Here is a 17,830-nt window from a genome sequence, read left to right as displayed (position 1 = left end):
CGATTCATATTAGACGTTTTAAAATTCCTATTCTGATTTTAATAAAAAAATATCTGTTCATTGTGAGAAATTTGGAAAGTAGACAAGAGCAGAAAGAAGAAAGTGAAACCACTCACAATCACATCACCCAGGAATAAAACACCATCAAAATGTGCATGTTTCTTCAACGCACAATACACAAAATGAGATAGGATAGTATTTCTATAAAAGTGGTGAGTTCTTTCCTTCCATGTTAAATACAGTAGAACCAATACAATGGTCAGTCTGGATGGCTGTATTAGAGGTAGAACAGTGGTAGGACAATATTTGCCTGGTTATCCCAGTGACCAGAGCCTTGGAATGACTCCCGAGGTCGATGATGACACAACTATGTCTCCTATCAGTGCCTGAACAATTGAGCTTTGTTCCCGGGTGACCGTTTCAGACCCCATCCCTGTTCTTCAGAGCTCCTTCTCAGTTATGAGTCACTGTCACCTCTTCTCTCAGGTGAGTTAGTTCTGAATGTGAGGAAAGCAGCGTTATCACAGGGGCGGAGGAGTAGAAGGGAGGCCAGCTCTATGCAGGTAACTACAGTCTGAGGAATAGCTGAAGGTCAGCTTTGTTCAGCCTAACAGATAAAAATCCTCTGTTCCTTTCAGTTCTTGTTGTCCTTATCCTCCCCAAGCCTTCATTTCCTTGGAGACAGAACCAGAGGAAGTCAGATTATTGCATCTCAAAAGAAGAAAGATGTTGTTCTCTCCCATGTTCCAATTCGTAGAGTCATGTCTGGGAACAAGGGTGAGGGGAGTGAGGCATTCACTCTGGCTCATAATATAAGGGGATGCCAAAAACTTCCTAATAATGGTCAATAATATTTTAACACAGTATTTTGAAAAACAAAAATTGATGCAAAACAGTCTATCATTTAAAAAGATGTCAAAGTTTAAAATAAAGACAGGATCAGCATTACCGATTTTCCTTTTGCCTCAGGCTCGCATCAGGTTTGGCAGGGCATTGTCACCGATCTTATACACCCCCACACCAGCAATGACGTTGACGCTGGATGTTTACCTAAATATTCGAAATTAAATAGACATACCAAGGGCAAATAGACTTACAGATAGACACTAAACACCGAAAATGCTTAGTTGAGGGGAGAAAAACTTTTATTCTAAGCCCATCTTATACTAAATTTTGCCGCAGAGCAGCTAACATTGTAACCAAGTTCTGATACGACAATTTGCCCTGACGCTGACTGTTGATCAATCATTACTATTTAGTGCCCAATCGTCCATAAGTCACTGAGAGTCAAATAATACAACTGTGAGGGTGTAACAAGTCAGGGAGTTTAAACACAGCCTTCCTACCTGGGGAGCAACCAATATATCTATTGATGGATCTTAACTCCAACCCAGACTCTTGCTATCAGCGGCACACTTGGTGATTTTACAGCCCTTGATCTACCAAGGATGATGAATTCTTCTCCTATGAATAATTGTTCATTGTCACGGATTCTGAGTTATACCACCCAAATCTCCCTTCATGAGCTGAAGGATTCATTCCTTCCAGCTCTTGGGACTTTGTTCTCTGACATTACTTAGCTGTCAACTCCTTTGAGAATTGCCATGGCAGAAGAAAGCCACCTTAGCCATGGTCACACTCCCCGCCCTGGGAGCAGCCTGCATCCAATGACTGGCTGAGGCAGGGGTAAAAAACGCCCAGTTACCTCACCCCAGTTCAGGGCAACTCCAAAAGGCTGTACCAGCTTCCGCACTCCTAGCATGGTCAGCTGAGGACTTCTCCCTCTGCCCAACCCTGCTTATTTCTCTTCCCCCTTCTGTTGTTGATCCTGAGAACATTCCTAAATAAATTTCCTGCATGCAAATCTCTATCCAGGAGTTGGCTTTCCAATGAACCCAACCTGCCCCATTTACCGGACTTCTTAATGTTGTGTTGTGTTAGTTACACAGATGTGGAACACTCCCTATATGAAGAAACAAAAGTGATTCAGACAGTAAGTTCTTCTAATCATCGACATGAAAATTATCGGCGCCCTTTATTGGGATATCAATAAAGACAATATTTTCTCAAGTCTCACCTTTTTTTCCTTTATTTAAGATTTTTTTCATTTATTTTTGCGCACACATACGCAAGAGAAAGAGAGAGAGAGTGAGCAGGGGGAGGGGCACGGGGAGAGGGAGACTCAGACTCCCCGCTGGGCAGGGAGCCTGATGCAGGACTCAATCCCAGGACCCCAGGATCATGACCTGAGCCGAAGGCAGACGCTTAACCGGCTGACACACCCAGGCGCCCTGAAGTCTCACCTTTAATACTACCATATCCATGTTTACTCCAGATGACTCTTTTAAGTCTTTGCAAAGGCCTTATGAGTTCAAGGTTCAAGAGACCAAAGAAGATTTTTAAATGAATCTTATCTGAGTTGAGGTTCTTTCAGACTCAACTTCATGGTGTTCAGATCTATAGTTATGGTCTTCTCCTCCCCTTATAATTTAATAATCAAAGTAGAAGTTAGGGTGGTGAGTAGGGTAAAGGATAGAAGTCTAAACCACTTATCCCAACTTGAATCAGTTTAAATTGAGATGTATTCAATTTAATCAGCCTTTTTCCGGTTCTCTCTTTAAGAGTTGTTTGCTGGGACTGCTGCTACTACTGTTCCTACTTGGAGGGCTAAAAGGAGCCCAGAAGAGGTGATGCAGAGGAAGTAGGATCAGAAGAGGGTTCTAGCCAACCTAGCACAACATGGCATAGGTGGGTTAGAGAACCAGAGTCACTACCAGGAAGCACTAAGGCATCAATCCAGAGGTAGATAAGGAAGAAGACAAGAGAACAAGGAGCCAGGCTGATCCTTGAAAACACATTGAACAGAATCATGTATCTGCCACAATTTAAGGTATGTGGGTCAAAACCAAGTGAAAGGTAAACGGGTGCTGGAGCTTCCTTAGTCAGGTTGCCTGGTGCGTACAGCAGGGATCATCAGCGTGGCAATTTCAGATTTTACCTAGACCACCTCTCAACCTTCATCCCCTTTTCCCTGAACTCATCTCCTCAAAATGTCACCCACTGAAAATGAAAGAGGGGACTGGCATGTGAAGAATGTGATAGCAAAGAGAGGGTCCCAAGTCCCCTGAAATGTCTAACCCTACCACACATTCCTTCATTCTTCACACATGTTTTCCCATACCAGAAGAAACAACCACTCCCCCACACACCACATTCTAGGGCAGCCTATGATCCCATGACCACAGAGTCCTCTTGCCACAGGTATGTGCAGTGTACCAGAGAGCAGCTTCTGGGACAAACCATTGTTCTCCCTCTGCTGATGGGGTGCAAGCGTCATGACAGTTCAGCCTACAATAGGGCTGACAGGTTGGGGGAAAAATGGAAAGCTAAATTCCTTCCGTCCAGATTATCCTCTTTTGTAGCGTCCCTGATGCGATCAGGCCTGGAGAGGCAAGGGTGTGACTCACCCAGAATGCAGGACGTAGGGCTCATGGCCCAAGGTGGTGACTGACAACACAGAGTTATAGGTAAGTTTGTTGTTGTCATTGTTTTTCAGTTGTGTCAGGTTAGGAAAGGTACTTCTAATCCTAATTTGGGATGCCACAGATGAACCCCAAATATCTTAAGGTGTCACTAAAAATTTTCAAAATAAAATTTCTCTTCAATTTAAAAAGACCTCTCAAAAAAAAAAAAAACACAAAACAAACCCAAAACAAAAATAAAAACAACTCTCTAGGCTACATGAGAGTTTTACAATAGGGAGCCAAGTTTGGCCTGGGGAATAGACCCAAAATACACCAGTACCCGCAGTTCCTTCCATATTTCTGTGCCTATATTTCTGGATTCCCAAAAGGTTAGGAATCACTGGCCTAAGGTTTCCAAAGTCGAGGTAGATCCTTTCCCAAGTGACAGCCACAGAGCAAACACTGTATCACACCCCACCCGATCTAAAGAAAAGAGAATGGTAAACTTAAAAAAAAACAAAAACCAAGTCTCCTAACATGCTCTGTGACCTTGAGCAACAGCTTTCTCCTCTCTGGGCCTCAGTGTTCTACCTTAAATCCAGAAGACTGTGATCTCTCACACCCAGCCCCCAAATTATCTGACCTGACACTTGCCAAACCCCGCCCCAAACTACCTGGTAATCTATTTCTGAGTCTGGCTCCTCCCAGTGACTCCTTCCCTTTCAGTCCCTTTGTTAAATAGCTTCCCCCCCTAATGGCTTTTGCTCTGAAAACAGCACCTCCAAACTCCTGCCCGGGACCGCACTCCCCAGCATGAGGGCTGCCCTGCTCCCCGTGGCCAGGGCAGCAAGCCTTTGCCTCTGCTTCTTGCTTCTGCTCTCCTGGGTAGAACGAGGTGCGGTAGCTAAGGAACTGAAGTTTGTGACACTGGTGAGTAGACTTTTCTCGTTGTTTTTCCCTTCAAACTGTTACGAGCAGGGTCTGATGCCCAAAGTGTCAGGTTTCACTTTACCCCCTACTGTTGTCTCCCAGAGACCAAACTCAGAAAGTGAATAATCAAGTTTCGCAAGTTCCTTCTAACGAATACCTAACATGTCCTGACAGAAAGTGTTTGCTTTGGTTATTTGTGCCTTTGCCGCTATTATTTATTTATTCACTTAGTTCACGGCTGAGCTGAGTGCGTGTTGCTTTTGACAGCCACACGGCGCCGTGGGGGAAGCCTCAGCTGGCCACGTTAGCACCGGGAGCGAACCAGGCTGCATTCAGCGTAATGATTACTTGTTCGCAAACTAAAAAACTGTCATCTTCTGCGTTAGGTAGCCCCTTCCCCTTTTCTTTATCAGGAAATTGGAAACTATATTTGTAAACAGTCTTTGAAGCATAAAAGTGAAACTAAATTCGAGATTTCAAGGAAGACTTCCTGATATGTAGATTTGGTTGGTCATTAAAATAATGTTTTTCTCCACCCCGTGTACTGTGACAAGTTATGGGAAAAGAGGGATGGCCGATGTGTGAGGTTAAGGAAAGAAAATAGACTGTTGACGTTGTCTTAAAAATAGGTAGGAAGGGGGTTTGCAAAGTGAAGGGGATTTTTCACTTTACCTAGAAGTCCTGGAATTAATCCCTCTGTGTTTCTGGGTTTCTCTGTCTGTGATTTTCTCTGTTATCTCTACTTCTCTTGAGCTGTTTCACTGTCTCCCTCAGCCTCTGCCCCTCTCTTTGTCTTTCACACCCACTCTCTCAACCTCTTTCTCTTCCTCACCTTTTTTTATTTAATAGTGTGAAAATATGCTGATAAATAAGTAAATTTTCTTACTCTAAGAATACTCAAAATTTATTTCTGTAATTTGTAGGGAGGTCATCTTTTACGTAAAAATCAAACATGAAGTTCCTATTTCTTCAGCTTGGTGTATTCAGAACTCCTTTCTTTCCCTTCTACAGAAACCAATTTCATAACCATATGATTATGCAAATTATGATTATTACTGCAGTAAATCTTTACTAGGTCATGAGTCAACAAATGAGAGAGAATCAGAGAAACATATTATCAATTTATTTACGAATGATTTGCCAGCTGTCAGACTTTGGAGCTGAAAAAAAAGAAAAGTGTGTCATATAGTGTACCTCCTGCAGAGAAATCCGTGCAAGTTGGACTTTTACTTATATTCATGGGTTCCTTGCCAACACGTGCATTAAGCAAGTGTGAGTATGCTGCAGAAATTGCACTGTCAACACTGTGAGCCTGTGGCAAGTTGCTTGAGAGGTGATCCTCTCCTGAACTTGCAATTACCCGCATGAGGTCGATTCTCTCCCTGTTTTACTACAGTACGGGTTCACTTCCCTTGACTACCAAACCGTTGTGTGCTTCCTTTCTCCCCCTTCACTCTCAGTTAACATGTGTTCAGGGACTACAAGTTAATTCTTCCCTAAGAAAAACCTTACAGGGGCGCCTGGGTGGCTCAGTCAGTTGGGCATCTGCCTTCAGTTCAGGTCAATCCCAGGATCCTGGGATCGAGTCCTGCATCTGGCTCTCTGTTCCCCGGGGAGCCTGCTTCTCCCCTGCCTGCTACTCCCCCTGCTTCTGCACTCTCTCTCTCTCTCTCTCTGTGTCAAATAAATAAATAAAATCTTAAGAAAAAAGAGAAGAAAAGGAAAGAAAACCTTACAAGGATAGCTCTCTTGGAGGTAAAAAGATTAACAATTATCACACAAGGCTAATACTAGCGATTTTTCCTACCAAGGCTTTCTTCCATTAATGGTAGAGGAAGGGCAACTAAATACAACTTTTTTGGCCCGTACAAAACAATATCTTTCTAAGGACTTAAGCGATGAAATACTACTTTCTTCTTTTCATTGATTATGGAGAATATTTGATTATAAATGGTTAAATTATATACCCAGGCAAATCCTTAGAAAATTATTAGAACCGGAATAAAAGAAAGGTGCCTCTGATCAAAGTGGTAACATTTGTAACAGTAACCAATCATTACTCAATGCTTACTATATGCCAGGCACTGTTCTGAGAGTTCAATATGGAGTATGTCACATTATCCTCCCAACAATCCTGTAAAGTAGGGTTGCTAAGAAAACACCGGATACCCAGTTAAATTTGAATTTCAGATAAAGAGCAAATAATTTCATAGCATGAAGTATGTTTTGTGCAATATTTGGGCATCCTGTAATTTGGTTTGCTATACCTGGCAACTGTTCTATAAAGTTTTAGAAAAACCATACTATCTCTATTTTATAGATAAAGAAATTGAGACACAAAGAGGTTAAGCAACTTGTCCATAGTTACATGGTAACCATGGTGTAGCCAGGATTTGAATCCAGGCTGTATGATCAAAGAGGCTAGGCTCCCCATCACTACACGTATTCCATTCCTGCTGTGTGCATGTAAGCCAGTACATGGAGCTGAGATCTCCCCAGGGAGGTTGGGTGTACAGACTTAACTCATAATCAGCAGGTAGTTTCCTCGCTGTTTCTCCATGATCCAAGGAAAAGAAATCTTTCCCAATTCTGAAAAGATGTTCTTGGCAAAAAGAGCAGGAAACTGTCCTTGCTTCTTGTTCTGTCTCATGAGCAGAGTTATCACACAATCTTTTAAAACAGGTTTATCAACGTGTGTCCCAGGGAATGCTAGTTTGACGAGTTGTTAACAGGAGTTGCTTGTAAAAAATGGGTTTCAATAGTCAAATCAGTTTGGGGAACAGAACAAGGGTTACACTGTATTTCAGGTCTCGAAAGATAGGACTCCTTAGTCTTTAATATTCTAATATATGTGGGCACCTGGGTGGCTCAGTCGGTTAAGCATCTGCCTTTGGCTCAGGTCATGATCCCAGGGTCCTGGGATCAAATCCCACATCAGGTTCCCTGCTCAGGGAGGAGTCTGCTTCTCCCTCTCCCTGTGCCCCTCCACTCGTGCTCTCTCTCTTGCTGTCTCTCAAATGAATAAATAAAATCTTTTTAAAAATAATAATAATATTTTAACGTGGCTTTAAAGGACATGATCTAGTAGTAAACCATATTTCCTAAGCTTTGACCACAGAATCCACCCCCTTCTTTTTCCAGAGTGTCCCACAGAAAACCCTTAGAGAATCATTATTTTTAACTTTTTAGAGAAACAGTAGTAAGTATGGTGAGTATGAGAGGTCAAGGGAGACCTCTCTTGGTTGCCTTTTTCAGGAGGGAGCTGAATTTAGTGACCGCCAGGATTAGAAACAGAAGATATTCCAGGCAGATAGAACATCACCACGCTGAGGCTGAAGCAATGTATTGGATGGAACAGCAGGGGCTCTGTGGCTAAACACGTTTAGCAAGAGTGTAGGGTAGTAACATCAAGGTGGGCAGGGCCAGATCAGGTAGGATGATGAAACAAGCCACATCTGCTCAGCAGTCTCGAGGGAGAAGGATCATTCATGAAAGTACCAAACCATGTTCTTTTTTTAAAAAAAGCTACCTGTGATCTAAAAGGATAATGTGATGTGGTGAGGGAAATCATGAAAACGAGGAGGTCTGGACGGCTCATTCAATCTCTTTGAACCTCAGTTTCCTTCTTTGTTCAGGATATCAATCAGGATATCAATCAATTTGTCCTGGCCTCACGGGAGTTGTGAGAATTAAAAGAGAGAGTGGGGAAAAGACTGTATAAAACTGTGGAGGGTTGCATCCACATAAGGGGTTGTTATCCTGGATGTCTTCCTACGGCAATTACCACTAGGACTGCAAAATAGTCCTACTGCTGACCCTCTATGTTTAGGTTTCTAAAGGATTTCACAGAGTATGATTGTTGGACTGAGAACAGAAGTTACAGATCTGGCAGAGCAGCAGTTAAGAAGTTTGCCTTACCACAGGCTTAAAAAAACACCTAAGCTCAGTCCAAAGGCTCCAGCTGAAACTCCAGGAGCTCAAGAATGGCACGTGTGCACTTGAAGGCACTCACTGATATGCACACGGGCGAGCGTATGCACACGCACACATACTGATTTCCAGTGTCCGGGGTCAGGGAGGAGTCGGTTTATTAATTGTCTCTGGGGGACACCCCTTCTGAAGAGCTCACAGCATGTTTGAGCCATACCTCAAAAACCCTTAAAACCTACTGCAACAGAGGGGGGTACAATTATTCCTGACCTGTAAGGACAGAGTAAGAAAGCTTGTTTAAGCCTGTAATTATGCCCCAGGACTCTGCTGTTTAAATAACCCTCCTCTAAGGGGACCACGCTTATTTTTCTCCCCAGGCTATACTGTCATTTAGATGCAAATCTCAGTTTTATTTTTTAAATAGTATTTGGAAGTGTTTGTTACATCAAGGTTTTCCTCTAGTGCAACACCATCCCCTCCCCCGCAACATGCAGAGCTTCCAATCTTAGAGGAAAAGACTAGAGTTTATAAAGAAGCCCCAGATCCCAGATCACCCACTGGTGGGATGCCAAGGGGTGTGTTTTAGCAGAGAAATGAGCCTCTTACACAGGTTAAGAATGCTGGCATTGGAGGCACACTGTCTGTGTTTGGATCTCTGCTGTGCCACTTACGTGCTGTGTGACCTTGGGGAGGTCACTTAACTAGGGCTAATTTCCTTGTTTGTAAAATAATGATAATAATCATAAATGCTTTGTAGAACTGATGAATGGATTAAATTATGAGAAGTACTTAGCACAGTTTCTAGGACACAGCAAGCATTCAAAAAACCTTGAGGAGTTATTGTGGTTATAGGCTGGTAGGAAGCATTGTAAATTATTTTACCACAATGTCTCTCATCTGACTTCCCTTTGGCTAACTCAGGAGTTCTCAACCAGAGATGATTTTGCCCCTTACTGCACAATTGGCAGTGTCTGGTGAATTTTTTAGTTGTCACAATTAGGGACAGCTGCTGGCATCCAGCGTGCAAAGGCCCGGCATGCTGCTAAACACTGTACAGCAACAGGATAGCCCCTCGCAAGGAATTATCCAGCCCAAAATGTCAACAGTGCTGAGGTTGAGATGCCCTGGAAACTAAACATTGTAGGTTTTATAATCTATTGAAACCACGTAACAATTTTAGTTAACTCAGATCTAGAAAAGTATTTTGCATAATTACCTGGGATGTAAAAAGTCAAAAATATGTTTAGATTCTAGAAAGAGCACTAATGAGGGGCGCCTGGGTGGCTCATTCGGTTAAGCGTCTGCCTTCAGCTCAGGTCATGATCTCAGGGTCCTGGAATGGAGCCCCACTTGCTCAGCAGGGAGCCTGCTTCTCCCTCTCTGTCTGCACCCCCCCCCCCACGCCTCCAAAGAAAGAGCACTAATGATTAGCCTTGATCATTTCTCAGATTATGCAGCCTTTCTTCCAGCCATGAAGGGACCATTCATGACAGCAGTTTCTTACCTGACCAAAATGATTTCTTAAGATCCTCTGCACCATGGTCTCTGTTTGCTGTAGCCTGTCCTACTGTGATTTTTATTTCTCACCAGTTTAGGGGATGTAAAGATAAGTTTTCTTTAAACGCCAGAGACACAACCCAGGTCCTATAAGCCTCCCTCACTTGCTTGGAATCTGATCTGAAAGAAGGCTAAAATTTAGGACTCTTTCTTATTCTGTGTCTACTGGAGCATCTTCGCCGGGTAGTGTAAATGGCAAGGGCAGGAGATCTCAGATAATGCAGGGGAATATGCGGCCCTCCGCTGTGTTAAAATGGTTTGCTGGCATCGGTATAGACTGCATCTTGGATTTCTTGAGTGTTTTCATGTCTTATCTTTTGCTTTGTATTTGGTTTGGTATTTTATTCGGAAAGCATCCTGGAGTCAGAAAATACCAAGGTTTTGAAAGTCCAGACTACTCTCCCCAAAGAGGAAAATGTGCAATCAAAATAGCATGACATGCATACAAATCCAGAAGTATGTTCTTAGAGTATTAAGAATTAGCTTTTCTTTCTTTTTTTTTTTTAAAGATTTATTTATTTATTTATTTATTTGACAGGATAGAGACAGCCAGCGAGAGAGGGAACACAAGCAGGGGGAGTGGGAGAGGAAGAAGCAGGCTCATAGCGGAGGAGCCTGATGTGGGGCTCGATCCCATAACGCTGGGATCACGCCCTGAGCCGAAGGCAGACGCTTAACCGCTGTGCCACCCAGGCGCCCCAAGAATTAGCTTTTCTAATCTCCGTCTCCATAAATCCTTTATGTCTAATTTCCTAAAAACTAATAAATCATTGGCTCAAGATGGTCACAAACTGTATGTGGCATTTAAAAGCTACTATTTTTATCATATGTAAAAATGTTAACACCATAATTAAGGAAGAATACTTCTCATCAGAGTCTGTCGGCAATAAAGTGATCTTGCTAAGCTTTTTGTTCCTTCTTGACCCAATATAAAAACCAGTGTCAGTGCGTGGCTCCCCTGCTTTCTAATGACTGACAGACTTGTTAAATTACCTGAAACACAGGAAAGTGTTAGTGAGCTTAAAACAGTGGTTCTTAACCTGAGATTTACCTGGGAAGTTCTTTTTTTTTTTTAAGATTTTTAAAATTTTTTTGAGAGAGAGTAGAATGAGAGAGCATGAGCAGGGGGAGAGGCAGAAGGTGAGGGAGAAGCAGACTCCCCGCTGAGCAGGGAGCCCAACACAGGGCTCAATCCCAGGACCCTGAGATCATGACCTGAGCCGAAGGCAGATGCTTAACTGACTGAGCCACCCAGGCTCCCCTTACCTGGGGAGGTCTTAAAATCCTGATGCACTGACCACATCCCAAGGTGGAGAACCAGTGGTTTAGAAGAAAATCTATTAGGATGAGCTAAGACAAAACACCTAAGTGAAATTTGTAACGTTACGGTCTCAATCTCTTTTCAGGTGTTTAGGCATGGAGACCGAAGTCCCATTGAAACCTTCCCTAACGACCCCATCAAGGAATCCTCATGGCCTCAAGGATTTGGCCAACTCACTCAGGTTGGTTGAATTTTCAGCTAAAGATTGCTGATGAGTCTTAAGGGAAACTATGTGGAGTTTGTAATACATTGAAACCATATAACTACTTCAGTTACTCAGATCTGGGAGAGAATTTTGCACAATTACCAAGAAACTAAAACGTCTAAAATGCGTTTTGATCGTGAAAGGCGAGGCACTAAAGGTTAACTTCAATAATTTCTGATCATGACCAACTAGTGACAGTAACTGTAGAATTGTATAAAATTGCCCGTTTTGATCTTTTTTTTTTTTTGCCCTGTTTGGCTTTATTAAAGCATAAGAGCTGTGCGTGGGAACGGACGAATACATGAGCTTAAAGATGCTGAAGAGAGCCCAGAGACACTTGGAAGCCAGCCCCTGAGTTTCTCAGCCTCCCCCTAAGGAAGTAGAAAATAATCTTGCAATCGATAAACTGAATCAGCGGGGTTGGGAAGACAGGATTCCTCTGGAAGTGCTGATACCAAATTTGATTATTTTATCAGCTGGATATACTGGGATTGAGCCTTCTTATAAGTGGTCTTAAACATAGGGAGCCCTACTTTCTAAAGAGCACCAAAGGAGAAGGTGAAGAGGGGGTTGGGTGGAAGACAAAGTCATCTGTAGTCACTGCCCCAGTACCCCACCGCTTCTCTTGCAAGAGTGGATGGCTCTTCTGTTTGGAGCCGGAGGCCACGTGTGTTGCTTCTGTCTCAACCAAAACACTGTTTAAATACATTAAGGAAATGTCATAGAGTGTTTAGAGTTGAGTATCTCTAAACATTTATCTAAACATTTAACTAAGCATTTAAACCAATGGGTCTCAGTCTTGGCTAAACATTGAAATTATTTGGAGAGCTTTAAAAAATACCGATGTCTGTCTATCTCCCAGACAGAGGTTCTTATTTAATTCATCTAGGGTATGACCTGGATATTGGGATTTTTAGAAACTCCTCCGTTGATCAGTTGACTCTAATGTGCAGCGAAGTCTGAGAATCACTTCTCTAATTCGACCGCAATGTTTCATAGAGGAGTAATCCCACAGAGGCTGTTTGAGGTCAGCATCTTTTGGCTGCCGGGTCAGAGCTCCTCCCACCATAGCCTACCCAGCTTCAGGCTTCTTGGGAACAGTAATAAAAACTCAAGGCTACTTCTTAATACCTGTGGCTGTGTGGAGACTCCTGTTCCCTTATTCTGCTTTTCCAGTGAGACTCTAAGATTCTTTCAGACTGTGGGATCTGGATTCTCCTTCTGGGAGTCTCTGACTAGCCATCAGATTTCCCTAGAGCAGTTTCTCAAGCTTCCAAGTACAAATGTATCATTTAGAGATCTTTTAAAATGCAGGTTCTAATAGTCAAAGGAAATGAAAACACTAATTCAAAAAGATATCTGCACCCCCATGTTCGTTGCAGTGTTATTTACAATAGCCAAGATACGGAAACAACCTAAATGCCCATCAACAAATGAATGAATAATGAAGTTGTGGTATATATCTATAGTGGAGTATTATTTAGCCATAAAAAATGATAAAATCCTACTGTCTGCAGCCACATGGGTAAACCTTGAAGACATTATGCTAAGTAATAGAAGCCAGAGAAAGACAAATACTATATGATCTCATTTATATGTGGAATCTAAAAAAATTTAAAATTTAAAAAACCAAACTCATAGAGAAAGGGATCAGATCTGTGGTTGCCAGAGGCCAGGTGTGAGGGGAAGAGGATTGGGGAAGAGGTGGTCAAAAGATACAAACTTCCAGTTACGAGGTAAATAAGTAGTAGGGATTTAATGTACGGTGTAACGACTATAGATAAAACAGCTCGATAATACATACGAAAGTTGTTACGAGAGTAATCCCAAGAGTTCTCATCACAAGGAAAAACACAACCTCTCTGATTCCTGAAGCTCTAGTAAAACTCAGGATTAAAGACAGACTTGAAGGCAGTGTTTCTCAAAGCATGGCACTCTACTACACAGATCAGAATCACTCAGGACAGTTGTTAAAATGCAGGTTCCAGGGCCACCCCGGGGTCTAGCAAGAAGGAAATCTCGGAGGGAAGTGCTGAGGCATCTGCCTTTCAACAAGCATCCCTAGATAATTTTGCTTCTGATGCACCCTAATGCTTGAGGATCACTGAACTAAAGCAACATTTCTCAGTGTTTACTGGCCATCAGAATCTTAGTAAGCTTGGTACAAAGGGGTTCCTGAGCTCCACACACCCCCCAAAGGTGCTGGCTCAGGAGATCAAGTTGGGGCCTAAGAATTTGGTTTCTAACAAGTGATGCTAATACTGCTGATCCCCAGACCACACTTTGAGTAACAGGCTCTAGTTTTTCATGAACCAGGCGTAAGTAAACCGTGCAGATAATAAATCATTACACCCAGAGGTGAAAGTGATCTTCAGATTCATCAAGTCCAACCTCTCATCAGATGGTTGAATGTCTTCCACAAAACCTCCACCAAGTGGTCAACCAGCTCCCTTGAATGTTCCACCGACAAAGATGAGTCAGTGATGTTCTACCACGCCAGAGATGAACCATTTACTTAAATCAGATCAATCACCAGCTGTGAACTGTGCAAGGCTCTATGTTAAGTGCTAATGAAGTTGCATGAGTTTTCTCAAGGAGTCATGGCTGAAGATTACAACTCTCTTTTGTTGTTTCATTTAAAAATATGTTGTTGTTGTTGTTGTTGTTGTCGTGGAACTATTAAAGTACACATGGTTCGCTCCACACATTCAATGAGGAGAGGTGAGATTCATACATGAGATGTGCAGAATTTACTTTCACTGATTTTTGCTTTTATTTGTTCCCATAGCTGGGCATGGAGCAGCATTATGAACTCGGACAGTATGTAAGGAAAAGATATAGAAATTTTTTGAATGAGTCCTACAAACATGAACAGGTGAGTTGGGGAGCCAAGAGTGGGAGCCTTTTTCCCTGAAAGAATTTAACATAATGTTGCATGTGTAAAAGTGCTTTGCTCATTTCCCAAGGAACTTACACAAGTCAGAGATCTTATTTACAAATGTACTCCTCCTTTTTTTTTTTTTTTTAAGATTTTGTTTATTTATTTGAGAGGAGAGAGAAAGAATGAGAACATGAGTGGGAGGTGGGGCAGAGGGAGAGGGAGAAGCAGACTCACTGCCAAGCAGGGAGCCTGATGTGGGGCTCAACCCAAGGACCCTGGGATCATGACCTGAGCCGAAGGCAGTCATTTAACCAACTGAGCCACCCAGGTGCCCCAAATGTACTCCTCTTTATACAAATACTTTTTTCCTAAAAAATTTATAAATATGACTAAGTTCAAAACTTTATGGACATCTATGGCAAATAGTTTGGCTCGGCAAGTAGCCATCACTTAATTGGTCTCTTTATCAGTTCAACTATTGACGTACCAAGTGGCATTCTCATCATACTGTCTCTTCCACTGTAGATATTATGATCATGATGCTACCACAATGTTTGCTAATGTTTTCATGTGAGGGTCCTGGCCTTTCTCAAATGTACTCTTTGCTCCACAGGGAAAAACGCACAGTTCCAATCAGTTGGAATCTCCTTTGATTTTTCCCACTCTAGGTTTATATTCAAAGTACAGACGTCGATCGGACTTTGATGAGTGCTATGACAAACCTTGCAGGCCTATTTCCTCCAGAGGGTATCAGCGTCTGGAATCCCAGCCTACCCTGGCAGCCCATCCCAGTGCACACACTCTCTCTTTCTGAAGATCGGGTGAGTATTCTGGAAAAACCTCCTATTTGACCTAGGAGGAGGAAGGCAGGTTGCCCAGTACTTGTGGGTTTGGAGGTCTGCATGCTGCTTGGTCGGTGCAATCTTTTTTTTTTTTTTTTTTTAAAGATTTTGTTTATTTATTCGACAGAGATAGCCAGCGAGAGAGGGAACACAAGCAGGAGGAGTGGGAGAGGAAGAAGCAAGCTCATAGTGGAAGAGCCTGATGTGGGGCTCGATCCCACAACGCAGGGATCACGCCCTGAGCCAAAGGCAGAGGCTTAACCGCTGCGCCACCCAGGCGCCCCGGTCGGTGCAATCTTAATATTTTTCCAAATAAAGGTGTGAAGGACAAAGTAGGACGTAGGAAGCCCCAGGTAAGAGAGAGTAGGAACAGAATGTCAGTCTGGACCTTCATCAGCCACTTTGTTTTGCCACCCTTTCAACAAATGGCAGTATGGGGGCTCCTGGGGGTACAGTTGATTAAGTGGCCAACTCTTGGTTTCAGCTCAGGTCATGGTTTCCCGGTCATGGGATCAAGTCCCACCTCAGGCTCCGCACTCCACGCTCAGAGCCAAGTCTGCCTGAGTTTCTCTCTCCCTGTCCCCCTGCCCCTCCCCACCCCGTGCTCTCTCTCTCTCTCTCTCAAATAAATAAATAAATCTTTTTTTAAAAATGGCAATTTTCCCCTCTCCATCTTCACATGTACACACACACACACACAGACTTCCCCTTTTTCTACCTTCAATTCCCAGGTTTTTGGTGCCCCACATAGGGTTCTCCTTTCTCCAGAATATTCTAAGAGCTCTCTACCTACAAAATTTCCCTCCCCACATGAAAACCCCCATTCTGAGGTAGGGGAAAAAAAGAAAGATTTGAGTGCATAGTCAGTGACCAGTACTTTGATATGTGTCATCATATTTACCTTTCATAACAACCTTGAATGGACAATATCACTGTTCTCCTTTTATAGCCAGGGAAATATGTGCTCAGAGAGAGAAACAAAATAAGCTCAGTGCCACGAAGCTGGTAAGCATCGCTATTGGGACAAGAACCAGGCCTATCTCATTCCAGACAATTTCCTTCCCTGTAAACTAGTGGTTCTCAAAGTTATTATATTAGAATTACCTGAAAAAAATTTTTTTAAATCCTGGCACCTAGGGCACTTGCTATAACGAATCAGGATCTCTGAGGGTGGGATGCAGGCATCAGTACTTTAAAATAATGTCCCTAGATGATTCTAGTGGACAACCAAGTTTGAGAACCAGTACCGTAAACCAAGCTGTCTGAATGGGGCTATTTGAAAGAAACTCTCAAATTTATTTGCACTGGGCAGGAGGCACCAAAAGCTCTTTAACGTTTTCAGAGGAACTGCTTTGGTTTTAAATAGTATTAAATGAATCTAACTAACCTCCCAGGTGTGGAATTTAAGGCTATATGAAGGAGGGGCATCCAGATGGCTCAGTCAGTTGGGTGTCAGACTCTTGATATCGGCTCGGGTCATGATCTCAGGGTTGTGAGATCATGCCCCACTTCAGGCTCTGTGCTGGGTGTGGAGCCTGCTTAAGTTTCTCTATCTTCCTCTCCCTCTGCTCCTCCCCCTTCTAAAAAAAAAAAAAAAAAAAAAAAGACTGTATGAAAGGAATAGTTTGGGACAAGGAATCCATCCTGATTCCCCTGCAGTCCCACTGTAAGCATGACAATGTCCTCTCTCGGTAGCTGAGGCTTAGCATGCCTTCTGCATCGGGCTGTTGCCCAGGGGCCCCTGGGGTAGGTTCCATCCTCTTTGCCCTGCCAGTACTCCTAGACATTTGACTTAACTGTTGCATCTGATGACGTAAGAATCTTCCCCAAATACTTTGTAGAAACAGCCTGAATCTGTCGACCTCAGTCTAGGTAAGTCTACTCCAACCACTTTTTTTGATGTTTCCTGAAAAGACAAGATGATTCATTTGTACGTCTTTCCTTCACAGAATCAAGAGAGAAGTATTATGATGATTAGTATTCTTAGGAGTTTGTGAATATTTTCTTCCAAAAGGAAAAAAAAAATCACTGTTGCCACAGCCTTTTCTGCATAGATAGACACTGGACAGCAGCATCCAATTTAGCCAGTGTAGAACAAGGTAGATGTTTAACCCTTAATCCTGAAAGATAGTAATTAAATTATGTAGTAAAGAGACTATAGGAGCTATTAGAAAAGGAAAAGAGAGGAGTGCCGGGGTGTTTCAGTCAGTTAAGCATCTGCCTTCAGGTCACGCCGTGATCTCGGGGTTCTGGGATCAAGCCCTGTGTCAGGCTCCCCGCTCAGCGGGGAGTCTGCTTCTCCCTCTGCCTCCTGCTTGAATGCTTTCTCTCTCTTTGTCAAATAAATAAATAAAATATTAAAAAAAAAAAGGAAAAGAGGAAAAACAAAGGAGAGTGAGGAAGAGAGGAACAAGAATATCTCCCCATGGCTTCCAGCTACGTCCTCACTAAGATAAAAACAGTTCTAACATCAACCAAGAAACCTGACAAACATCCGTCAATCAACACACTTTAGCTGTGCTAAAGGCTGTAGAAAAACACGAGGCCAGGTTTCTTCCCTAATTTATCACCCATTTGATGAAAACCGATTTGCATGTGTGACACGTGTAGACCATGCTACAAAGTGGTGGGCGATGAAGCAAGAACAAGTTGCACCTGCTAGAGGAACTCACAGAAGGACCCCGGTGGCGCGATCACAGG

At 42.9% G+C, this 17,830-nt stretch overlaps 1 protein-coding gene across 7 annotated transcripts in view; it reads left to right on the top strand.

Moving 5' to 3' along the window:
- Positions 1 to 2,551: 2,551 nt before the first annotated feature.
- Positions 2,552 to 17,830, top strand: part of ACP3 (acid phosphatase 3) — an 87,210-nt gene continuing 71,931 nt past the window's right edge. For 4 of the 7 annotated variants that reach the window (XR_005836570.1, XR_005836571.1, XR_005836569.1 and 1 more), the window contains exons 1-4: positions 2,555 to 4,394; positions 11,288 to 11,383; positions 14,196 to 14,282; positions 14,957 to 15,109. Coding sequence is in view for 3 of the 7 variants with exons in the window: in XM_008708665.2 (XP_008706887.1) it covers positions 4,278 to 4,394; positions 11,288 to 11,383; positions 14,196 to 14,282; positions 14,957 to 15,109 (453 nt within the window). In the remaining 4 variants the exon portion in view is untranslated. Of the gene's footprint in view, positions 4,395 to 11,287; positions 11,384 to 14,195; positions 14,283 to 14,956; positions 15,110 to 17,830 lie in introns of all 7 variants that reach the window. The other 3 variants (XM_008708672.2, XM_008708678.2, XM_008708665.2) reach the window with 2 other exon arrangements.

This window comes from Ursus maritimus, unplaced genomic scaffold (genome assembly GCF_017311325.1).
Source record: "Ursus maritimus isolate PB19 unplaced genomic scaffold, ASM1731132v1 scaffold_20, whole genome shotgun sequence".
Taxonomy (NCBI): Eukaryota; Metazoa; Chordata; class Mammalia; order Carnivora; family Ursidae; genus Ursus; species Ursus maritimus.
This window is presented reverse-complemented; position numbering and strand designations above follow the sequence as displayed.